General features: G+C 36.2%; 1 protein-coding gene across 2 annotated transcripts in view; it reads right to left on the reverse strand.

Moving 5' to 3' along the window:
• The window catches only part of CARNMT1 (carnosine N-methyltransferase 1), a gene marked incomplete at its 3' end in the record, with an annotated part of 34,542 nt that extends 11,481 nt beyond the window's left edge, over positions 1-23,061 (reverse strand). Inside the window, exons 1-3 of one of the 2 annotated variants that reach the window (XM_084236782.1) lie at positions 22,649-23,061; positions 13,961-14,156; positions 12,968-13,131 (exon numbers count right to left, since the gene is read on the reverse strand). In XM_084236782.1, coding sequence (XP_084092908.1) covers positions 12,968-13,131; positions 13,961-14,156; positions 22,649-22,881 — 593 coding nt within the window. In that variant the 5' untranslated portion in view covers positions 22,882-23,061. The remainder of the gene's footprint in view (positions 1-12,967; positions 13,132-13,960; positions 14,157-22,648) is intronic. The other variant, XM_084236783.1, reaches the window with a different exon arrangement.
• Positions 23,062-26,939: the final 3,878 nt, after the last annotated feature.

Below are 26,939 nucleotides of genomic sequence, written 5' to 3' on the forward strand. Positions count from 1 at the left end.
TTGCATCTGAGGAGAAGTAGGGCATTTTACTAGATGCCCATATAATAAACTTTGCATTTCCCATTTTGAAATGAAAGAGAACTATTGAGCTTTTTACTACAGATATAGAACTATGGGAACTTGAGATCATACACAAATGTTTGTGTGAACACTTAATTTTTAATGAAGAAATGGGGCATTCTTTCATGGTATTCAGGCCTACCTATATTAGTTATCTAACAAGAACAGGCAATTTTAATTTTAAAATTTTAAGTACTCCTACTCTAGAATTCTATTATACGCCTGATTTAGGCATCTCACCCAATGTGCTCTCTCATTTTCCACTTTCTGCCAGACCCACCAAAACCCTTACTCTCTGTAATTACCCATTTCTCAGTTTCTATTTGTCCAATCAAAACATGCATTTTCCACAAGTGGCTGTTCTCATCAGATTTTTAAAAAAAGATTTTATTTATTTATGCATACAAGAGCTGGGGTGTAAGCCAGAAGTGCAGGGGATGAGAGGATCATCAGAGAGAGTGGGGAACAGAAAAGGCAGATATACTGAAGTACACTGCCTAGGGGAGCAGCAGGCAAATCAGGAGAGGTCTGCTGCACCATGTGGGTTATCTCCCTGGTTGGGGAGTGAACTTGTGTTGCAGTGGCTGCCCATAGCTTCATAGTGCTGAAACTTAACCCCTTGTGTCAGCAGGGAGGCCCCATCTTATTTTTAAAAAGATTAAAGCAATGCAACCACAGTAAAAGACTTTGGCAATAAACGCATAGAGCATTACATCTTTATAAAAATAATGACTAACAATTTCTGAATGGCTGATAATCCATGTGGAAATCACGCTAAACTTTGGTAAGTTGTGTTAATAGTCAAACCAACAATTTGGTTACTTACAGAAATTTAACTTTATAATTGCTATTACCAAGTTCTCAGTAACTAATCAGATCCATAGAACTCTTTACCCAAAAAAGTTTCTATATAAAACTGCCATTTAAAGTCTGTCACCAAGCCATGGAATAAAGAATATATTAAGGATCTATTTTAAGAGTTAGTAAAGCTTACTATAGATCTATAGATCCAGCAATTATTTGTACTGTGACAGGATTCCAGAGGGCATATAAAAGGAAACACATTAAAACAAACTTTAGAATTGATAAAAAGAAAGAACATGGCAATGAATATGCAAGATACAACTTTTTCCTTAAATCTTTGTTCTTCACTAGATTTCTCCCATTGGGATATTAATAGCATAATGGAAAGTTCCTCTAATTATAACATCCTGAAACTAAGGTACTCAATATGGCAGCTTCTGCTATGAATTCTTAAAGTTGAGGGGATTGCTATAAAGGTATTTCTGTGAAGAAGAGGAGCAATATATATCTAAGTGTAGAGTTTCAAGGTGAATTTACATTAAGCTAGGTTAAAATTTAGAAAGAAAAGGGGTGTATGTGCCTCGTAATCAAATATTGTCTGCTTCAGATTCTTAGCAAAGACAAGAAAACAAACAGTTTTACCTAATTACTAAGATCCATCTATGGAGAAGCAGTATATTTACTACACACCTGATACCTCTCTCCCCCACCATAATATGGGAGAAAATTTAATACTTTATTCCACCAGTAAGAATGGAGAAGTATGTATCTGTAAGGACAGAAGAAACCTGCAGTATGTCTGAAGAAGCCATGGATTGCATTTGCATCACCCTTTGTGCTCCAGTTATTTTACTAGCAATAAATGCTGTTCTTGAGAGTGGTTTCTTTATTGTACACAGAATGATCTTTGCATTGCAGTTGCACATTAACAAGCCCGACCAAAAAAAAAAAAAAAAAAATTAGTTCCTCTTGTGTCAGCATTATACTTGGCTGACCCCTAGTGGTAGGAGTATGCACAACTTTCAAGCACCAAGGTGCTCTGGGCTGTTTGAATTATTGCAATTCCCTGTACCATGTAATAAAAGCCACTAAACAATTTGTTACCACTGAACGCATAAAATGTAGCTAGTCCTAATTGAGATGTGCTGCAAGCATAAAATAAATATCAAATTTCAAAAATTTAGTATTAAAAGAATGTAAAATACTATCTAATGTACTGACTGTATGATAAAACAATATTTCAGATACACCGGGTTATTAAGATATATTAATTTCACCTGTTTCTATTTAAGTATATAGACTAGATAATTTAAAATGTGGACTACATTTGTGGATTTCTATTTTACAATACTGGCCAATATAGACAAATCATAAAACACAATATTGAGGGAAAAAAATTGTGAAAACACTACAACCATTACATGTTGTTAATGTTGGAATGTAAAAATCAAAATAATAAACAAATTCAAATTAGTGGTTATCCCTAGAAAGAGAGAGAAGAATGTTTTCTGCCCTTCTGTTTTCAGGGCAATTTCAGCTGTACCTGTAAATGTTGATAGTTTTTTTTAAATACACACACATGCAGGTGGACACACACACACACACACACAAAGATCTGAAGCAAATATGGTAAAGTATCAAGGTTTAATAAAGATAGGTGTTGGAATATTTTTTATTCAAAGTAGCAAATCAGTTAGAAATCAGAGTTGGTGTCTTGCCCCTACAAAAATGTACCAACTTATCTCGTCATTCATTCCTCATATAGAATTGTATGTATCAGCTACACAAATTCTCACCAATTCCGGAAAACACTTTTCTCACCTTAATCTTTAGAGCTCATACATATCTATAGAAACTGCTAAAATTATTGAATTATCTATGAAGCTTTCCCCAATATCCCAGGCAAAGCTTGAACTCTTATCTTGATGCTTTCAGTATTTTTTGTTAATATGTCCTTTATATACCAAGTTCATCAGTTTGTTTATTTAATAGTGGTCAGCATCTATGACTCACAGGCCAGACACCTTCTTGTGTAAGTAAAGTTTTAAAGGAACATAGCTATGTCATTTATGTATGTATTGCCTATGGCTGGATTCTCACAAAGCTGAGTAGATCCAGAGACCACATGAGCCACAAAACGTAAAATATTGACTATAAAAGTTTGTCAGTCCCTGATGTAATGCATCATGGACCTCTTTATGGTATACAGGCACTTTCTTAACCTGTTTTTACTTAATCTGTTTTACAACTGAAAAAGTATTCCACTGCATGATTGTACCACAATGTATCAAAATCCCCTAAGGAAAGTCATTTAGAATGCCTCTAGTTTTTTGTTGCATCTTTGCCATACATAAGTTTTCACATGCATGAGTGTATCTTCCCCTGAAGTTGAATTACAAGAGTAAAAAAAGGTACATTTACCTTTTCCATTTAAGTTTTATTGCTAAATTGCCCTCCAATAAGGTTTCACAAATTTATTCTCCCATTAATAATGTTTCCTGACATCTTCAAATAATACTTAAATAACTTCTAAATCTTTGCAATGTGAAAGGTGAAAAAAAATGGCACCTTAGTGTTTTTTTTTACATTTGCATTGTCTTATGAGACTGAAAGAAATGTGAACTATATGTTTGTCTTTGGTCTTAGAGGGAAAAATCAAGATGAGGGAAAAACCTGTTTTCATCCTTTAAACTATGATCACATTATTTGGCATGCTACATAGTTAATTTCTCTTTTAAATGACTTCTTTCAGCTAAAAGAACTCTTAAATGTGATACTTTCCATTTTTTATTTTAATGTGAGTGGGAAAAATGCTTCTTTAAAGCCCAGCATGTTTTCTGAAGACGCAACTATACAAAAGAAAAATTATCAACTAGTCAATAGTATGTATGTTATTGGAGTGCTAGATATGAAATGCAAAGACACAATAAAATGCTCACCTACAAACAAAAATGTCACTTCAGTTTCTTCTAAAACAGAAAGGGTAAATGAAATTCGTATCTAAAAAACAGTTCAGCAATTTTCAGCATTCTTAAGAAAATATGATTTTACATGGTGGTGATTTCACCTTTAAGGTATGACTTAAGAATCTGTTTCCTAACTATAAACTTTGTCATAATGAATTTAAATAGCATGTTGGACCATCATTTGAAAAAATAAAAAGCCTCAATATATACTGTTAGAATCATCAACTGAAAAGAGTTCTATGCTAGAGTTCATATTTGAGAAGGTTAAACCCTAAGCTCATATTTTAAATTAAAAAAACATTGTTAATTTTAATGAGCAACTGCTCACTAGTATACAGTCCAAATCTTCTTAAAAAATAAACCAAACCAAAGGTTAGTAACTTCTGAAGTGCTGGTCATTCAGCAAATTAAGATAGTGTTACCTGCCACAGCAGTCAGGCAAGAAAAATAAAAGGCATTCAAATCAGAAAGAAAGAAGTAAAATTGTCTTTATTTGCAGATGACATATTATATAGAGAACCCCCCCAAAAAACTCTTAAAATTGCTAGAATAAACTCATTCAGTAAAGTTGCAGGACACAAAACCAATATATGTAAGTCAGCCATGCTTTGATACATTAATAACAATCAGAAAGAACTACAGAAAATAACTCCATTTATAATTGCAACAAAAATAAAATAACTACAAATCGAATTAACCAAGAAGGTGAAAGACATGTAGGATGAAGACTATAATACACTGATGAAACAGAAAAAGATACAAATGGAAATATGTCCATATTACCCGAAGGCAACTTTTGGAATGTTGAAAATATCTGCAAGTCATATATCTGACAAGAGATTAACATCCAAAATATATAAAGAATTCATACAACTCAATATATAAAAAAAATCAAACTATCTTCTTAAAAAATGGGCCGAGTAGATATTTTTCCTAAGGGTACAAACACATGGCCAACAAATACACAGAAAGGTGCTCAACAACACTAAGAATCAAGGAAATGCAAATTAAAACCACACTATCACCTCACCCCTATCAGAACAGCTATTATAAAAAAGACAAAAAATAACAAGTGTTGGCAAGGATATGAAGAATTCTCATATATTGCTAATGGGAATGTTGTAAGTTGGTACAGGAACAAAGGAAAATGGTATGGAGGTTTCTTAAAACAAAAGAAGTACCATATAGTCTAGCAATTCTAATTCTGAAGGAAATTAAGTCACTATCTTAGAATACTATCAGCACCTCTGTGTTCACTGCAGCATTATTTACAACAGCCAAGAGCTGGAAACAATCTAAGTGTCTATCAGTGGATAAAAGGGTAAAGAATATGTGTATACATGTATGCAGGAATATTCAACCATAAAAAAGGAAATCTGTGACATGAACCTTAAGGACATTATGCTATGTGAAATAAATTACACAGAAAAATACAATCCTAATTATATATGGAATCTTAAAAAAGAAGAAACATACATACAGAGTACATACTGGTGGTCACCAATGCAGGAGTGGGATAGGTAAAATGAAATGAAGGTAGTCAAAAGGTATAAGCTTCTAGTTATAAGAAGTCCTGGGGATTATTTTTGTAATGTATAGTATAGCATGGTGATTATAGTTACTACTACTACATTGTAAATTTCTAAGTTGCTAAGAAAATAGATCTTAAAAGTTCTCACAAGGAAAAAACTACTACTGTACAGTAGTTACTGTGTGGAATGTTAACTTACTGTGGTAATTAATCATTTTGTAATATGTACATGTATCAAGTAGTTATATTGTACACCTAAACTAACACAATGTTATATGTCAACTATGTCTCAATAGAAACAAAACAGGAAAGTGCTTTGAAAAATCTGGACCCAGGCACGAATAATTTCTCTTAAAAACTTGTATGTCCAACCCGCCTACTTCAAATATGACTGAAAAATAAAAGCTATATACTTAAAAAAAAGCACTTTCTTAATTGATAAACAGAGCCTAATATAGAAGTCAATCTGTGGTTTCAAAGCTGCATGTGCCTGTAAACACAAGCATTTTTTTTTTTTTTTTTTTGTGGGACCCTTGCTGGCGGCCGGGGAATGAACCTTTGCGCTGCCAGCCCAGCGCTCAACCCCTGCACCACCAGGGGAGGCCCACATTTCAAAATTTTAAAGGAGAAACTGGTAAATGTTTTCCACAGAAAAAATTTACTGAAATTTCACAATGAAAGAAAAAAAAGAAACAGTCAAAGGCTACCTGTCATAAATTTGAGTCAAACCCAGCCTAAATCTAAAGTACATCAAATTCCATGTGCTCAACTGATATAACATAAACAGGATACTGGAAATTTATCTGAGACTAAGATTTGACCAGGATATATCTAGAATCAACGTGGATTCTGAAGATTACCATTTTCCTTTTCCAGGATTTGGTTTTTATTCTTCAAGACTGTATTACCAGTTTTATATGGATATAGGTTTTACTAGCTTTATTTTTAAAAGTTGTTTACAGTTCACCTTATTGACTATAAGGAAACCTTAAGATAAGTAAGCAAAACAAATAACATAGGAAGAAGTGTTTTTTCCCCCAATAGGCCCAAGAAAGGCAGAAAGTCTGCCTTATATTATGATATCTGACATATATTATGATATCCCTTCTTTTAAAGGCAGTATATTCCCCTTCACTTTTATAGCTTTGATTATTTCAGGGAAGGGAAATGGGCTGCTGAGTAATAATTACAGGAAGGAGACTTTTTATCCTTAAAATTTTCTAAATTTTGTGACTTGTGAAAATTTTATAAATTTTAATTATTTTCTTTAAAATAACCTATTTGCATGATTAAGAATTCATCTTTTTTTCAGATTACTTTGTCAATAAAAACAGATAAATCACACTAAAATACTACTCTGTGCTAGTTTACCAAGTACCTTTAACAACGACATGTGGTATGGCTGACACTGTTATGCTGATTGGATACCATGTTAATATACACAATTGTGAGTATGAACAAAATCATGTTTGAAGTGCTAGAAATGTTCACGTAAGATTTGGCAAATTATGCGAACCTGTCTAGCACTTTAAACATCATAGTCAGATGTGTATCCTATGCCTAATACAAAATGGATCAAAGACCCATGCTTAGCAACTAAAACTATAAAACTCTTCGAAGAAAATATTGGGGGCCTCCCTAGTGGTGCAAAGGGGTTAAGTCTCAGTGTTATCAAGCTATAGGCAGCCACTGCAGCACAAGTTGGATCCTTGGCCAGGGAGCTGACCCACATGGTGCAGCAGACCTGTCTCACCTACTGCTCCCCTAAGCAGTGTATTTCAGTAGATCTGCCTGTACTGCTCCCCACTCTATCTCTGGTGAATCCTCACGCACATACCCCCCACCTCTGGCCTACACCCCAGTTCTTATATGCATAAATAAATAAAAATAAATCTTTAAAAAAACAAAAGAAAATATTGGGGAAAATCTTCATGACACAGATTTGGCAATGAGTTCATAGATGTGACATGAAAAACACAAACAACCAAACAAAAAAAAAAATCGAACTTCTATAAAATAATAAAATTTTGTACATCAAAGGACACATTTAAGAAAATAAAAAGGCAAACAATGGTAGAAAACATTTGTAAATTATATGACAAGGGAGTAATAATATGTGCAAAAAATCAAAGATCACACAACTCATCTATAACAATTCAGACATAATAAAAAAATAAAAAGTATGAATAAAGCTCAAAAATAAGGAACTCCAAGCATATACTATGTCCTTATCTATAAAATGTAAACACAAAATGCATTAACATATCTATAGACACTAAAAATGTAAATTAAAAGTTTATCACATGAGTACTATAAATGCTCAAGTATTTCTAATAGCTGAAGTATTTGAAATTTGCCTGGCTTTGAAGCCCATGAATAAACTTCTGAAAAACATATTAAAAAATTTTCTCCTGGGCCTCCCGGTGGTGCCGGTTGAGCGCTGGGTTGCGAAGCTGCCCGCATCCTCTGCAGCGCCAGTTCGATCCCCGGCTGCTCCCTGGCCACCGGAGGAGTGTCCCGCATGGCGCGCAGACCTCTCCTGCCGCCCGCTGCTCCCCTCAGCAGTGTACTTCAGTCCTTCTGCCTGCTCTGCTCCCCACTCCTGCGCTTCTGACTGTACCCAGTGCTTGTATAAATAAATAAATAAATAGATAAATAAATAGATAAATCTTTAAAAAAATTTTTTCTCCTAATTTATATCAATATAGCACAAAGCAAAAAAGGTAGTGAATAACCTATATCACTTAATCTTGTACACATCAGATATGCAAAAATAAATAAATAAAAATAAACAGTGGTCTTTTTTTAAGTGATAACATAAATGGAAAAAGGATAAATTCATCTATACTTCCAACGTTACTAGTTTACTGGGCTATTTCAGAACACTACAAATTTGAAGAAATATTTATAGAACTGAAAGTCAGTTGCATCTTATCAACATGGAATAAAAAAGTAATGAAATCCATTATCTCTTCAACTGTGTGTTCAAAAGGTAATTTTAGCACAGCATGTCAAAAAATTACTGGTGATTTAACTACTGGGTACTTTTCGTAACATTTATTCAGCTAAAGACAGTGTACACAGCATATAGACATATAGGTATTCTAACAAGGTGGATTAGCGACTGTCACATATTAAAGGCTGACTAAACAACGAAAAAGCTTAAATCCTATCCTTTGCAGATAACAATATCATTATACCAGTGGTTTCCTGTACATATAAGTAGTTCATTTATGACTGAAGAAGTAACTTGAAAGTATTTCTTTTTTTTTTTAAAGTATTTCTTAATATTGCAAAGATCTTCCTATTTTTCTTCTGCAAGAAAGATACTAAAATCAATGTGCATGAAACAAAAGGTGAGATGGAGATGGAATTAAGAAACTATTTTGCTTTTTTACAAAGTGACCATATTGCTTTCACTACCATATTTCTAGAAAGTAAATTTATGGACAAATTTTTCTTAATTGTTTGAAGCAACTAATCATGCACTTATAATATAAATTAAAAACACTTAAGAGATTCACTTAGGCCCCTCATACTGGTAGCTTGCAAAAGAGGAATGAATGCCTTTTTTGTGGTTGCCAACATTCTCTGCGAGTTTCTACTGTTCCTTTATGTACCATACCAGGCATCTGATCAAAAAATTATAAAACATCCATGGAAGAAAATGTAATCTACTGTTATGGAAGTGTTAACAGAGCTGATCTACAAAGAGCATATTGTTGGACTTAAACATAACCATAAAAAATATACTAAAGCATTAAATGGTAGATCAAATATACAAATAGGAAATTTCAGCAGAGAGATACACACACAGGAAAATATATGTACAACATAGAGAAGTATTAGGAAAAAAATTTTTTAAATACTATCAGGGATAAGTATTTCAAAAAGCTTATCATGGGAATGACATAATAAAAGGCAGAAAACTTCAAATAAGTTCAACAGAAACTCTCCAAATATAAATATAAAAGTTAGGAGGGAAGGGTTGTATGAAAAAAAAAAAAAAAACACTTAAAACCTAAAAGAAAATATCAAATAGTTTTGCATGAACCAGAGTCATAGAAGAGAAGGAAATAGAGAAAAAGGTAGGAGAAATATATGAAGAAGTAAGGCAAAGAATTTTGATTTCATGATCTACACAAACCCAAACCCTAAGAAACAAAGCAAATTCCAAGCAGGATAAACATAACAAAAACCATATCTAGGCACCCTTAGTCAAAATTGTTGACAACCAAAGGTTGGGTGTGGGGTAGAGAGAATGAAAGTAGTAACTACTTAATGTGTATAGGATTTATTCTGGGTTGATGAAAATGTTTTAGAACTATGTAAGGGTAATGGATACACAATCTTGCAAATGTACTAAATGCCACTGAATTGTTTAAACTGGTTACTTTTGTTATGGGCATCTCACTTCAATTTTCAAAAATGGGGGAAGACATAAATATACAATTTTCAAAATAAGAAAAGATACATTAGCTATTAAACAAATGAAGATCTTCTACTTCATTCTTAAAAGAGAAATCTTAATTAAAAGTATGCCAAGATACAAATTCGCACCCATCAGACTGACAAATGTACAAAAGGTTGAAAATACAGTATGGTTGGTATGGCTCTGAGTAAAAACACTCATACATTGTTGGTAGAAAGGCAAAACAATATACCCATATAGGAATATGTGACAATAATTGTGGCAGACAGATTCTCAATTGTGACCCCAGCCCTTGGTGTTCATATATATTATAATCCCCACCCCTAAATATATGTGGGACCTATGACTTGCTTCAAACAAACAGTTGCCATTCCTGTGATGTTAAAAAAAGACTCCACTTAGAAGAGCTTGCTTGCTCAAAAGACTCTCCTTGCTGACTCAGTGAGGTAAGTGGCTTATAAAACAAGCATCTGAAGTGGTCTCTAGGAGTAGCAGCAGAAGTCCAGACCAGAGTCAACAAAGTCAGGGCCCTCAGACCTACAAGCACAATGAGAACACATTCTGCCAGAATGAATGAGTTTAGAAGCAGATGTTTCCACTATCAAGCCTTCAGATGAGAGCAAAGCCCAGCAAACATCCTGATTGTATCCCCATAAGACCTGAAATAGATCACCAGTTAAATCATGCCCAGACCTCACAGAAGCTTTGAAATGTTTCTTTAAGCGGTTAAATTTGTGGCAAATTGTTGCACAATAAGATAATATACTAATCAGGTTGCATTTACTGTTTTGTTTTTTTTTTTTAAAGATTTGTCCATTTTCATAAGAGAGCTGGGGTACAGGCCAGATCCCATAGCTAAGAATTTACACTAAAAATGCACTCAACAATATGGAAGTATTTATCGAAGGTTATTAATTTTAGTATTGTTTATACTGGTGAAGTAATTGAGATAGATCAGAGTAGAGGAAAAATATTATTAGCAAATTCTGAATTCCTTTTGGTAGGTTTGTTTTTCATAGTGGTATAGATTCTGAAATTTCTCCCATGCACTATAGGATTGAGTGACTGAGTAATGCACTGATGTTGTTAGCAGCCAGGGTTCTCACAGTGGCAGAAGGCAGAAAGCGACACAGAAAACGCTAAAGAAGAACCCTAAGGAAATAGTTCTGGAACAGTAGATTAATAGTACAAACTCATGATTTCCAATATATATTTATGTACATGTATATGTGGTCTTTCCTCTGAAAGGCATATGCAAAGACACCTAAGGAATAATAAACAGGCCTAGTACCAGATCTTGGTTTTTGCATACCATTGGAAAAACACCCAATTCCAGAGCTGAAGTAGGGAAAATAACAAAATGGGGCTAAAATTCTTTATGTGCCAAAAAATTAAGGCATGCTAGAAGGACATAGGAGCCAATTTGGAAGGGTCTCCTGCTAGCGAACTCCGAGGAAATCTGAACAAAAGAAAAAACAAGTTATGAATTGTAACTCATTGACTAACATAGAAAACATGAGTGTTTCCAGATAAAAAGCACATAAATACAAAAGAATGCTGACTGATATTTGTACAGCTGGAAAATTACCATTCTACAACCAGGCCCAATTTGTGCATGCAAGAACCAACAGCTGATTAATTCTAAGGGGGGGAAAGTTTGAGAAGGAGCAGGGATATTAACTGCATGGTCTTGAAGTGTCGCCCCAGAAATTCCAAGAAGAGAAACAGTAACAAAACATAGAGAAACTTATTAACAGCTTGATTGGATTATCAAAATTAAAATCATCCATGATGAGCTAAGAGTCAATCTATGTCTCTGAATATGATATCCTGAACGGACATAAATCACATACACAATATTTTAACTGGGGTTATGTCATCTAGACCTGATCATGAAGAAACCACACAATTTCAATATGAGAAATATTCTATAAAATAACTTCCTTGTATTCTTCAATAAATGTCAATGTCAAAAAAAAAAAAAAAGTGTTCCAGACTAAAGATGAATGCAAGATAATGAAAATGAAATATAATATTCTGGTTGGATTCTAGACCGGATAGAAAAATAAGTGTCAGAAAGGACTGTATCAGGATAATATATGAAAACTTGAATATAGACTATAGATTAGATAACAGTATTTAACATTTAAATTTCCACAATCTGGTAACTGTACTTTGCTTGTGTAAGAGAATACCCGTTCTTAAGAAATAAACTCTGAAGTAGTAATCAGTTAAAAACATGACATACACAAACTAATCTCTCAAATGGTTTAGGTAATTATGCAAATATATGGTTTTAGACATATACATAAATCAGTAGAAGGAAAGAGGGAAGTAGGAAGAGAAAACAGAACAAATGTAAAACTGTTAATTAGGGGATTTAGGTAAAGTATACAGGAGGTCTCTGTACAATTCATGAAACTTAACTGTAATTTTGAAGTTACTTCAAAATAAAAAGTTTTTAAAGAGAGAAGACAGACATTATGTATTGAAATTTCTGGAAGAATATACCTAAATTAATATCAACTACTAAGAAGGTGAAGGAGGTAACAAAAAGCTGGCTCCTCACAAAGAGTCTATAAATGACAGTTAATTCTACCCAGTGGTTCTCTTTAAATATTAAGTCAGGAGCTCCTGAACTGTGATTCATGGACGCCGGTTCTATGACAGAATTCAATGGGTCTGTAAAGGGATAACTATTTCAAAATAACTGGTTTCTCTGTAATCCAATACATTTTATTTTATTCATTTATAAATGTTATTCTGAAAAGACCATATGCTTCAGACTCCCCAAGGTTTCCATGGCACACACACACACAAAATTACTGCTCCCATTTGCTTACAAATATGTCATAATGAGGAAAATTCAAGCTCATATCCCTTTGTTCTATTACAAAAAGACAGACATCACTGATAATGAACAATCACTCTAAACTTTTTTTTATTTAATTTCTAGGTAGAAATTCCCATAAGTGCTAGAATGAAAAATTATTCAAAATGTTAGTGCACTCTCACAAAGCATTCAAGGATAAATAAAACACCTCACATCCATACATGCAAAACAAATGGGCACACAGCAACTATAAAAATGAATCAAGACTGTGAAATGTCTTATAGAGAAATTTAGTTTTTACCAATCTTAAAGAAATTGGTCAAAAACAAGATACTATTTACCATCTCTCTTTTGGAAAATTTTTTAAAATTTCTTTAATGATTGGTTGGTAGCAGGCATCCCTTTCTGTTTTCCCAGTTTCACTCCAGTCTCTCACAAATTGCTTCAATGTGGATTTTAACTTATCCATATCAAATGTAGATGCTGGCATAATCTTTCCATGCCCCTGTTAAAAAAAACAGAAATCAATTAGCTTCTGAGAAAATAATCAATTCTGAATATGGCCAAATAGGCAAGCTACTAAGGGGCTAAATAGATGGTTTAGTGCATAAATCACTAGCCTCTCACCTCAACCGGGGTTCAAGTGCAGCTTGAGATCCTAAATGAATAGAGTTTGGTGGTCTCACTTCTACCCTCAATAGATTAAGGTCCATTAATCATGAAACCACCACATAATTAAGCAGTCTTTACTCAGGAGAGGACCAGAACTGAGCTGCTATGGAGATCGAACATCCTCTCCTTAAGAGAGGGAAGAAAAATCCCTCCAGGTCATTGATGGGGCAGCATGGAGAGGCTCACACTGGAGTGACCCAACTGTATCTATCCTGTGGATACAAAAAGAGACCTTCAGTTTCTAATACTGCCAGTCCCTTGAGATTTCTAAGTGAAAATTAATTTCCTAAAGTAAAAGATGACTAACAATAGCTACAAAAAACTAAAAATGAGTTTAGCAAGGGAAATAATTTTACATAGCTAGTAAAGTTGTTTATAAAATTTAAGCTAACTCTACATGCCAGAACAGTCAGAACACCGTGTGAACAATATATTAAAATGCCAATAATTTAAGTATATCTTTAAAAAGCAAAACCTGAGCAAATCTGGTTTCTGGCACAGTATTCTATTAAACATCATCAAATGACTGAACATAAGTGAAAGCATTTTCTGACTACAGCAAATAACCAGTGCAAAATTATAAAAATGAGATTCAGAAAGATAAAAGACCTCACATATAGAGGTTAAATCCTAAAATAAAAATAGAACAAACTTTCACATACATCTTCTCCATATTCTTTATTTTCAAACATATGTATGCAATCATTCACAATGGTCAGTAGTATTTCTTGATTATGATCAATGCATTTCCGTATCTTGTCCAAGTGAAGAAGAAACTGAGGAAGTAGTTTCTGTTGATTAGTTGGAAGTGATCGAAACTGTCTTTCTGTTCGGTTGACTCGCTCATGCATACTGGTGCTAAAACATAAAAGGTGTGTTTTAAATTGGCAAAAGAATTCTTACCAGAGGCCAATCCTATTTTAAGTTTGTTTTTCTCTATAATTATTGCCTTATAATATTGGCTACTGTCCTGTCATTTACAGTCTTGTGGCTTCTAAAAGGATAGTTAACTTAGAAAGCTTTATATATTTTCACTTTATTACAAATTCTTCTCTATGCAATAAAATGAAGCAAATAGTTTATAACTCATAAAAGTAAAATATATGCACCAATTAGAAGGGGGAAAGGAAACACAAAGAGGATAAATGTACAATAACTTTATTTTATAATTTCAATTTCCAAACTTAAAATTTTCAGCAAAACCAGTTGAATGCTTTAGATTTCTCCATTAAGTAGTAGAATTCAGCCCTGAAATTAATTTGTACATAAAAATGTTTTCAAATTACCTAAAAGTCAATCAAGTTGAAGTTTTTAAAACAGCAGGAAAAATGTGATGTACTATAAAAGTAGTAAACAAATTAAAAACTGAAATTTAATAGCATTGTACACAATATTCACAATTTGTATGCTGAAAGTTTCCAGAAAGCTCTAAAGGTCACTTGGGTAATTACCTATTAATAAAATCTGAAAAGGGTACATAAATTTTAAAAGCTAAATATTACACTCATAATGAAGTTCTGTTTTACATTAATCAGATGGGTAAAACTTTAAAAAATGAAATATTGGTAAAATGTGGAATGATTATAACATTTCTATATTGATTGATGGTGGGTACATAAATTAGTACAACCACTTTGGGAAATAATTTATTATTAGCTGGTAAAGGTTATAGGCACATTCCCCATGACCAAATGGGCACCATGAAACATGAACAATCTTCATCACAGCACTATTAGAAATAACAAACAAAAAAATCTGAAAATAACCTAAAGTCTATCACTGGTAGACTGAAGAAAAGTACAGGACAGTCACACAATGGAATGCAGCCAATAATTTAATTTGTAAATTACAGCTATAGACAATATAAAAAAAAAAAGCTCAGAAATGTAAATACTTGTTGAAAAAAGCAATTTGCAGATAAATACATAATGTACAATTCCAGTTTACATAAAAATAAACCATATATTGTAGATACTAGATGTATGTAGAAAAACTACAAGGAAAGCAAGGAAATTCTGGAAAGTTAGGTTCTTGCAGAGGAAAGGGATAAAATAATTTTATTTAAATGGGGTGGGAGGTTCAAGGGTGTTCACTACATCATTATTTATATTTTACATACATAAATGTTTCTTTTAAATACTCTTTGGCATTTACTCAATATTAAATGAAAATAATTTTTCATTTAGTTGCCTCAATCTCTATTCATCCAAATAATTCTTATTTTTGTCCACATTATTCTAATTTCTGAAGAAGTTCTTGACAAAACTTAAGAAAAAACCTGGCCATATTTTCAAAAGTTTGTGTATTGTGGTATGGTGGGGTGATGGGTTGAGGTTTGAGATCTGGGTTGATATGTGACCTTAGCAAGTTACTTTTCTGTGCCCAGACTATTTCATATACACATATTACATATTGACAGCAATAATAATGATCATTGAAGAGTATCATTTATTGAGAAATAAATAAAAGGAACAAAACAATGCACATAGAATAAACCCAGTGCCTGAAAACACAGCAAGTGCTCAAATATACTTAGGTATGTCTGATTTATATCATGTTCACGATGAAAAACACAAGGAAAGAGTTACCAAAAATTAATAATCCCTTTTCTAGAGGCAGCCACCTCCAACTTTTGACATACTTCTCTATTTTGTTAAGACAAAGTCATCTAGTATCTTTCAAAAAGTGGAAAAGAGACCACCAGATCACTTGGAAGCAGTTAGAAAGAGAGAATGTAAGGCCCTATCGGCCTACTGCAATGGAATCTGCTGTTTAAAAGGATCTCCAACTGATTCACATGCACATTAAAGTTTGAAAAGCACTTGTAATTCTTTACTCTTACGAAAAGAATTTTCTCAGGTCAGAAGTATTCACAAATGACTATATGATAAATGACTATAATAACTGTTCATCATTCTATCTAATGCAACTAGAATACACTTAGCTATTTCTCAAACATTAAACATTTAGATACTTTCACTTGTCTATATAAATAACATTTTGTGTTCAAAATCTATCTGAAATTTGGGGGAGAAGGGGATACCTCAGATTCCCCAAGTATTAAGACTCTTGATACAAACTAATTTTCAGAAATATTGTATCAATTCATATTTCCATCAGTAGAGTATGATACTAAAAGAAATATGTGGGCATCCCTGGTGGCACAGCAATTGAACGCTGGGTTGCGAAGCTGCCCACAGCCACTGCAACGCCGGTTTGACCCCCGGCAACCGGGTGAGGGTCCACAGAGTACGCAGACCTCTCCTGCCACCCGCTGCTCCTCTCAGCAGTGTACTTCGTCAGTCCGCCTGTTCTGCTCTCCGCTCTGGCTCTGGTGAATTCTCTCACCCTCCCGCGCTTCTGACTGTACCCAGTGCTTGTATAAATAAAAAATAAAATCTTTAAAAAAAAAAAAAGAAAAAAGAAAAGAAATATGTAAAGTGGTTAATAGTAACGATTGGTAAACAGCGGAGTTGCAACAGTTTACAAATTGTCAATAGTTGCTAAGTCTCTCTGTACTTCATTTCTAGTATTCCAGGGCACTGGGTGTCCTAGAACCTTCCTCTCATCACATCTCAAAATTCATCTTACCCAAAACTGCACTTCTATGTGACTGATATTGGTGAATGGTACACCATATATCCACTAAAGTCAGAAACAAGTAATCCTAAAATGCCTCTTCTCATACCCTCCATAATCAAAAAGCTTGAGGTCCTTTTGATTCTATTTCATGTAACTATCTGCAATTTACCCCCTTACAAAGTTTTACACTTCAGGCCTTCAATGTCTCCCAAAGATTACCAAGAAGTCTTCTACATAGGAACACTGTCTACAACCAAACCCCATCTCCCAGCCCCCCAACAGAAGAAATCCTCTAAAACTGATCTCTTATCTGTCACCATTTAATCTCCATATTTCAGCATATGTAAAAGGCAGTCAATAAATGTTGAGGTAGCTTCCTTAGTCTCCATGGAGACTACCTATTTCCATGACTGAAAAAGAGATGAGAATAGTTATGAGTTAGTCAGAAGAGCCTATACACACCAGTTGTTATTTCCTGATAAAATGAAATAACTACACAAAGCAGGATGAGAAACAGCATATCCCTTAGCCCCCTTCGACCACCACCCTTGATGGTGTTCCAAACCATTCACAATGTCACATCCATAGTGACTTTCTTAAAATAGGTGGTTTTACCAAAGTTGAGAAAAGAGTCCACTTCTTACTATACTATAAACAGTACAACTAACTTCACTATTCTGAAAATTCTCACACTGTCAATATGCTTTAAGGTAGGGGTGGACAAACTGGCTCAGAAGCTATTTGTTCCTTTTTTTTCTTTCTTTTTTTGTACAAAGAATTTGCTGGAACAGAGCTACACGTATTTGTTTACATATTGTCTAAAGTTGCCTCTATGGAAGAGCAGAATTGAATAGCTCTAACAGAGGCCACCTGCTCCTTAGAGCTTAAAATATACATTAAAATATCACCTGGCCTTTAAAGAAAGTTTGCCAAAACTGCTTTGAAGGAATGTTTTACAACTTTCAGGTTCTGAACTCAGTCAGCAGCAAGAGGCCAAATCCTCTGGAAAATAAGGGGAGAAAGTAGAACCAGTCATATATTCTCTCAAGATAGTTTACCTCCAGCTTTCTCTAGAAAGCTGGTGTCAGCAATGGCCCAAACTCCAACTTACTCACTTTTCATCACAATGGGTCTGACTATGCATCAGAGCCAAAGACCGCTTCTGCATTTGAACTACTTCAGAACCCAAACAGGAAAGCACTTTTTCTGAGAAGCCCATATCAATAATTTAATATATTTATTAAATAACCAATTAAGATCATCTTACTAGTGTATCACTGCTTACTAATGCAAGATAAAATTTCAGTGACTAATCTTGGTTTGGGGGGCCAGACGCTACCACAATTTGGCTGTGTAACCCCAGGCAAGTTGCTCATTTCTTTATATGCCTCAAGCAAGTCGCTCATTTCTTTATATGCCTATCTCCTCACCTATAAAAATGAGTTCTAAATCCCAATTTAAAAAAAATCCCTCCTAACTACTATTTCTAAAATTAGGACATTTCTGACAAGGTCTTTTATAGTAATTTCTATATGACCAGGTATCTTTATTTATAACAGAAGTGGTATTTTAGTGTCAGTTTCTACTATTTTCTGCATGTTCTACTATTAGTCAGTACAATGCTATAACCCTTTGACATTGTTAGAACATCATCTAAGCAAAATCTGTAGAAATCACAAAATTAGAAGCCTATGAAAAGAGAAAACATTAATCAAAAGATTTTTCTTGCCTTCTGATCTTTTTTTTATTAAAGATTTTTATATTTTATTTATACAAGAACTGGGGTACAGGCCAGATGTGCAGGAGGGTGAGAGGATTCACCAGAGACAGAGTGGGGAACAGAGCAGGCAGACTGATGAAAAACACTGCTGAGGGGAGCAGCGGGCGAGGCAAAAGAGGTCTGCTGCGCCATGTGGGTTTCTTCCCGGCTGGCTGGGATCGAACCCATGCTGCAGAGGCTGCAGACAGCTTCACAGTGCGGAGCTTAACTGCCTGCGCCACCAGGAAGGCCCTACCCTCTGATCTTTCATCTAAACCTCCTATATATTGGCTAAAAGACACTCAGCAGTAAAACCAAATTCTTCAAAATTTGGAAATATGCTGAAGGCCTAGAATAGGATTGCCCATCAGAACTTCCTGCAATGATGGAAAGGCTCATACCTCCATTATCCAGCACAGCACACAACAGCACACAACAGGGTACTGAGCACTGAAATGTGGCTTTTCAGATGAAGGGAACGAATCTAAAATTTACTAAATTAGCTTAAATTTAACAGATGTGTTAGTGGCCATGTGTTAGTAAGAGGATAAAATGTTGGAATGTAACAATCCAAGGCTTTCTGCCACAATGCTTTCGTACCCATAATTCTTTAAGTGATATATATTTTTTAAAGATATATTTATTTATGCATACAAGAGCTGGGGCACAGGCCAGACGCAGAGGAGGGTGAGAGGATTCACCAGGGACAGAGTGGGGAGCAGTACAGGCAGACGACCGAAATACACTGCTGAGGGGAGCAGCAGGCGTGACAGAGAGATCTGCTGTGCTATGTGGTAGCTCCCTGGCCAGCCAGGAATTGAATCCGTGCTGCAGAGGCTGTGGACAGCTTCACAGCGCTGCGCTCAACCCGCTGCGCCACCACTGGGGAGGCCCTCTAAGTGTTTTTTTTTTTTTTTTTGGTGGGACCCTTGCCAGCCGCAGGGGAACAAACCAGCACTGCAGATCGCAGCCCAGCGCTCAACTGCTGTGCTACCAGGGGAGGCCCTCTAAGTGATATTTTTAAGGCATATTTAAGACATGTAGTATTTTCTATATATACTACACAATTTATTATTCTTTGGGAATATGTAGCGCTTCATCAGAGAGAAAATGCAAATAAAAATAATTTTTTGAGTTGCTTGGATATGGCAGATGATGGAAACTGGCAGCAGTCCTTCTGCTAGAATGAACATGTTTGAATCCAGGCTTCAGGGAAGCACATCCTGGTATGGGCCTCAAGGAAGTGCCCTCCTGAAGACTGGCACCTCTGTCTGCAGGAGGAGGAGAAAGACAAGCAATGGGCACCTCTTCAAGACCTCCTGGGTTCTACTGCACAACCAAAAGCACTGTGGCCTACCCAAATAGTCTAGTGGTTCCCTGGTGCTTCAGCCTGGCTCAGAACATGGAGTCTGACATCTCTACCCCTACCTTTTACCTTCTGCATGTATGCAGGGTGTCCCTGCCACTGTTTCTCTCTGAAAGACAATTGCACTCACTGCACGGCTTTCAGAAACCTAAGCCCTACTGTCTCTGTGAGCAGCAGGTCAGGCAGGTTCACATTCACCCAGAAGACAAGAGCACAGGAGAGGCCCATCTGAGGTGTAGAAGTCTCAAGTAAACTTTGAGTGATCGTCCTAACCAGTATGGACATATAGAAGGGTAGAATGATGTGACTAAGTGTTATGCTGAGGTTAACAACCTTCCTGGTCCTGCATGGTGACGCCCATGAGCCCTCAGCACTGGTGGTCACACTGGAATGTGGCCCATACACTCAGCTCCATTGCAGACACCATAGACCACCACATCACACCTCCTAGGTTCACAGTAGGCCCTTTGGGAACTCCAGTTTTTAGGAAATTCACAAAGCAAGAGTAACAGATAACCTTGCATGAAAAGTGTTCATGGGCTTTTGGCTTATGAAATCCAAGGTCAAGACACATGGAATTTCATTCTTCCTCCACCAAAATTTCCCTTGGTCATTTTTTTTTAGAAAATGTGGACTTCATCAAAAATCACTTCACACATATGATTCCAAACAGAAGCTGAAAGTAAATCCACGATTGTTTGCAATTGTTAAATTTTGCACCCGACACTTGTGCTCAGTATTAGAATTTTGATGTATGCTTATATATTGCAGTTGTTTTAAAAACATATCTGTATGAACAAGAACTTTAACTCTTGAAGAGGTCTTTTTTATTTCTAATAAAATGATTTATTTTGTGGCTGCAAAAAAATGAAAAAGAATTGTTTGAAAAAATAAAATTTCTCCCAGTCCTAGAGCAAACTGATAAAGAGACAAACTCATAGGAAACTGTATTATAAATAACCACTAGGATATGAACACAAACACCCTTTTCTACATTGTAACATTTAGGTCCCAGTCAGATCAAATCCCCTCTTGCCCTACCATATACAGAGGTCCACCTGATATCTAATTATAAATATCAATTCTAAATTAGTCCTAATACATTGAAACTGAATACAAATGGACATTTTAACTAATTGAATCCACAATATTCCCAAGACATTTCCCAATATTCTTTCTAGATTTCTTAGTAGTAAAATGTATTAGGCTTTTCTGCCTCCAGCAGACTTAGATATTTAATGTCAGCTGCTTCTCCTCCTACTATGGCTCTTCCAGGCAAAATAACATGCATCAAATTCAATTCTCTGGTTATCTGCTTTGCCCATCTATCGATACTAAACAATATCCTCCTACTGCCAATTCCATTTTTGGGATCTTAAGTAATGCAGTCCATGGTAGCTATTACTGGATTTACTTAGTACATTTCCTCCAGATCTTTAAACTTCAAAAAAAATCATGCTCTAAATTTAATTAGACTCTAAATCACTAAGATTTTATTAAGCATGTTTCTAAGTTCAGAATAGTTAACTGGTTTTCCCATTTAGTCACACATCGACAGATTATTTGGAATGACAAATGTTTTTCTTTGCTAGCACTTATTTGATAAAAATAGAGCTTCAACAACATATGCCAAGCATAAAAATAAAAAAGGCTCATTCCCTGCCCTTGAAGAGGTCGGTCAAGCAATATAAAAAAAAAGTTTGCACAAAGCACAACAGGATCCCATTTAAGAAAACAGTTTTACTTGCGTAGGAGATCATGTCTAAACGACTGCAATGGCAAACTCTGAATTGCAGTCTGAAGACTCATCTCCTGCACGAATAAAAGTTGATTTAAGTCCCATTCAGATCTTTAAATTGTAATTTTTCTGACTAAGCTATTTTAATATCTATCTAAAGATAAGTGGAAGTTAGGAAGCTTTAAAGCCCAACCACCATGCCCAAGCCACTGAGAATTCCATGCGCTATTTGCAAAATAAAAGAACATAAAGGAAGCTCTTCGAGTGCCTGCTTTATTCCCTCCTTTATAATCGACAAATTTCAGAAGCACCTCCGACCTTAAAGAGGACACTGAGTGCCATCATCGACTGGCTCACCACAACTGTGCAAGCACGTTCACAGCGCCAAGGGGGTACGGATGATGGGGTGGAAATCTTAAGCTGCACTCACAAGAACTGGCAACAGTTTGGGAAAATACGTCCTACAGAATCCCACGTGTAGGTGAACTTGGGCTCGCCGTCGGTTCAGTTTAGAGGCCATCCACAACCCATACAACTCATGCCCGGCACCGGACGATTTTACCACCATCATCTTCTATCTGCAATTGTTACGGCACTTTTCCGGCCACCCCCACCGGCCTCAAAGCCAAACCTTTCACGGGGGATGGAAGGCAAGCGCGCTAGTCTGATCCTGGAGTCAGCAGGCACGAGGTTGGGCGGCAGACACGCGGAGTGCAGGATCGGGAGGGGCTAAGGTGAGGCGAGGTGACTCGGGGCCCGGCGTTCAGCTCAGGCGCCCGGGTCCCGGCGCCCCGGAGGCGTGGCGGCCGGAGGACGAACGCGGCTGGCGCCGCCGTTCCAGCGGGTCCTCCGAAACCAGAGGGCGCCCCGACGGTCTGGGCCGGGGTCCGCAACGGGCTCCTTACCCGTAGTAGCGGAAGGCATTAATGATCTTCCAGAAGTGCTCGCGCTCGAGCCTCTCCTCTTCCTCCTCGGTGCTGCGCGCGGCCGCCGCCACTGCAACCGCCGAGGCCGAGCCCAAACGCCCAGCGGAGAACTGCACTTCCACCTCCTCGTTCCCGCCGCCACCGCGCCCGCCTCCCCCGCAGCCCTCGGGCAGCTGAGAGGCGGGCGGCGGAGGGCGCCGCCGTCGCTGCATCGTCGCCGCGGCCCTCGGCCTGGCTCGCTTGCGTCTTGCCGCGACTGAAAGCGTGGTGGCGGCTGCTCGGCCTTCCTCTAGACGGCGCCCGCTGCGGACATGCCCCAAGCTCGCGGCGCGCTCCGCCCCCGCTGCCCTCAGGCCTCCATACGCGCCCGGCTCAGCCAGGTCTTCGGAACGCCCGGAACCAGCGCCTGTGCGCATGCGTTCATTTGCTGCCGGGCTTCGGCGACGGCGCGCTGACGTCACGAGGGCGCGTCTAGTGGGTGGGCTGAGGCCCAGGTAGGAGGAGGGAAGGAGGTTCCCGAAAGGTGGGGTGGCACCTGCGAGAGACCGCGGGGGTGGGGTGCCGGAGCCGGCGGGCGCTTGCTGGGTTGGGGAGCGCGCTGCTCAGCTGAGGTTAAAGCACTGGCAAAGAAGGGAAAGGCAGAAAGTAAGTTCGCTGTGGATGAATTTATTCGGAGTTTTCATTGCCGAAAGTTTTCATCAGTTTCCTGAATGAATCCCTGCTTTGAAGTGAGGGTTGAATGAATCGCTGCTCTTAAGTGAATGAATCTCTGATACCATCATCTTTTCAGTGATTAGGTGCCTGCGAAAGTCCTTTTCTCTCTGTGACTGGTAATGGCAGCAGATGAGGAAAAGGTGGGTACCTACCGCTCCCCGGTACCGGCGCTTTGGATGACCCATGGCACCGAACACCGGCGCCGCAGAGGAATCTAACGGTGTCCCTTAAGCGATGCCAGACCCCACCTGTTCTTTACCTACATTCACTTTGGGCCTCATTTCTCCCTTCTCTAAAGTCATTCTTAGGAAACAGTTCATTCCAAATTCAGTTTAACTTAACCACTTCAGCAAACCAGTCTTATAAGGCAATGTCAAAGGGAAAATACTCTTTTATTCAGAAGAGTTCAACATGCCCAGGAACCACGTAGAGTTATTCTATTAAAAAGATACAATATTGAAAATGAAGTGGCTTCATAATTTCATGATTTAAGTTACTTGGAAAAAAATCATTGGTAAAAAGAAATATTGTGGGAAGTCAATCTTAATATTACAATTTTATACAAAATTTTAATAAAATCTTTAAATCTCTAATTTTTGAATATTAATACAGATATTCTGGTTCAAAATTTAGAAGGAAAGTGCAAAGGGTTACAAATGTGAAGTTTTTGACCCTTCTCTCTAGCTGACCATCTCCCCTCCCCAACGCCTTGCCCATTGTTCCAGATTTTCTATGCAGTGCCTATATTTTCTTAGAGAGAGCTGTTTGGAAACTGTGTATACATTCTCATGATAGTAACTGTTGCTGTTCTGTATATACCCTCACAAATTATTCATATCATTATTTGTGACATATATTCATATAGGTCTGATTGACCTAAATGATCTAGCAAGAATGCCATCAAAAATGGTAATCAAAAAAAAAAAATAATCAAAAAAAAATGGTAATCAGCAATATACTTTCAACATATTGGCAAGTATAATAAACATTTTCAAATTAACTTCTAAGTAGAGGCTTGTTTGTTTGTTTGGGTCTGGCTTATAACTTGGTAAGTGTCTTACAGTGTATCCTTAAAGTGCTCAATTTTAGACTCAATTTAGTTGAGGAAACTGGGGAAACAACTGATCAGCATGGAATCACATACTAAGTTACTGGTATTGACCCACCTACCCTGGTCTAGTGCCTTTATTTTATTAGAATTTTGTTATAACACTTCCTGTATCTTAAAAATATTATCCTGACATTTGTTTATCAATCTTATTTTTTTCAAATTGATTTTCTCTATTACATCACCTTATTTGTTCCTTACCTCAATTCTTTGAAGGAGATGTTATTACTGTCTTCCTTTAACAAATGAAGAAATAGACTCAGAGAATTAATTTTCTTGCCCAGGGACAAAAAATAGCGGAGTTGAAGTTCATTTTTTCATTCTCGGAAAATGTGTTGTCATTTATGTTTCTTGCACTGAGTTAAAGGCTGCTAGAAGCTATTGGAGACATGGTCTTTTCATTCTTGCTTTGCTAAGTAATAATTGTAACCTGTTTGAAAAGTTACTTGAGGCCTCAACTGGATTTTTTTTAAGTGGATATAATATGCCCTTTTGCAGAAACCTTGGGAGGAATAAATGAGATGAAGAGAAATGTCTGGTATAGTGAATGTTAGTTTTCTTTCCTCTTTTCAGATGTCTTCATAATAAATTTTTGGCCTTGCTTTAAAACACTTTTCTTAGGCCTTCCTTGACTTAACTTCTTTATGATGAGTTTCTCCTCTAGAAATTTTCCCAAACAATGGAGACATTTGGGCTGAAAAATTATGGAATGTTTTCATCAAAAGGAGGTCAATCTCCAGGAATAAATAACCAAAAAATAATTGAGCTTTATTTAGTCGTTCTGAAGAACTATTAACAGTTAAAGGTCACACATTTATACATTCATACATAGCTCATAGAAATGTGAAATAGCACAGCCACTATGGAAAAGAGTATTATAATTTCTTATGAAACTGAATATGTACATACCATACAACCCATCAGTAGCACTCTTGAACACTTATCCTAGAAATGAAAACTAGTGTTTACTCATACACCTATACATGAAAGTTTATAGTACCTTTATTTGCAAAAGCCAAAAATTGAAAATCATCCAGATGTCCTTTCGCAGATGAATGATTAAACTATGGCCAAACCATACAGTACTACTGGCAATATGAAAGGAGTAAAATACTTATAGATTCAATAACTTAGATAAGTCTCAAAGGAATTATGCTGAATTATCTTCAAAAACCTCAGAAGGTTACATACTATGTGATTATATATTTTGTCTTAAAATAACAAAACTATAGAGATGAAGAGCCCATATGTGGTCGTTAGAGGTTAGGGGTAGTAGGGCTGAAGGGTGTCAGTTGTTGTAAAAGGGTAGCACGTGGAAACCTGGTGATAGAGATTCTGTAGCTTGGATATGGTATAGGTCACACAAATCTATGCATGTGATAAAACTGCAAAGAAATTAGTGTATATGCCATGTACATATAAATGAATATATATCAAATTGATAAAATCTGAATTATGTTGGTTGATTATATCACTGTCAGCCTCCTAATTGTGATATTATAATTTTGCAAGATACTGACATTTGTGGTGAAGAGTATATGGAATCTGAGTTGTTTCTTATAACTGTATTATCAAACTACAGTTATCTCAAAATATAAAGTATTTGTAATGGTACATAAACTTGTAACTTCTACTTTATTCCTACAGATACAAGTCTGTAAGTGAATTAAATACCTTTCTCAATGAAATTTGAATTATGGATACTTTCAAACTTAAATAAAAATAGAGACAATTAAGAATTATATGTATAATATATAATATGTAAAATTATATAGATTATACATTTATGTTTCTCATGACAAGTAAAAAAATTTTCTTTTGTTTCTATCTGAGATGATGAATGTTAACTACAAATTCAGGAGGCCATTAAAAAAGGAAAAAGATGTTTATTTAGGGTCAAATAATTGTAATTCAGGGAGCACAAATTCAGTGTATGTGTATGTCCTCCCACCATACCCAACACCAAAGCATTAAAAAAAATCTTCCACCATAGTCCATTCAGTCCTCTCCTTGACCCCACTGCCTGCAAAGCTGGTTTTTTTATAGAGTGAAAAGGAGGATGAGGTAAGGAAGAATGAAGTAATGGATGAGATAATGGTCAGTTGAAGGAATCATAAGATAAAAAGTAAAATAAAAGTCATATAATTTCACTTTTATCGGTCTTTACAAACAGTATATTCTTACTCTTGCTGGCTTCCTGGAATATTGGTGGTTTGGCCCAGTCCAAGGGTCAGATCCAGTTTAAGGAAGATAGTAAAGCCATTTCTCTGTGGTCACTTTGGCCCCATATTAAAATGGCTCCAATAAGGTTAACTTTTCACAACTTATCAAATTAATCATTTCACTATATATATGTCAAGTCATTATGCTGTACACCTAAGCTTATATAATGATATATGTCAATTCTTTTGTAATAAAATTGTGTAAAAGTCAGAATATTATGCCTAC

Source organism: Talpa europaea (assembly GCF_964194135.1).
Source record: "Talpa europaea genome assembly, chromosome: 7".
NCBI lineage: Eukaryota > Metazoa > Chordata > Mammalia > Eulipotyphla > Talpidae > Talpa > Talpa europaea.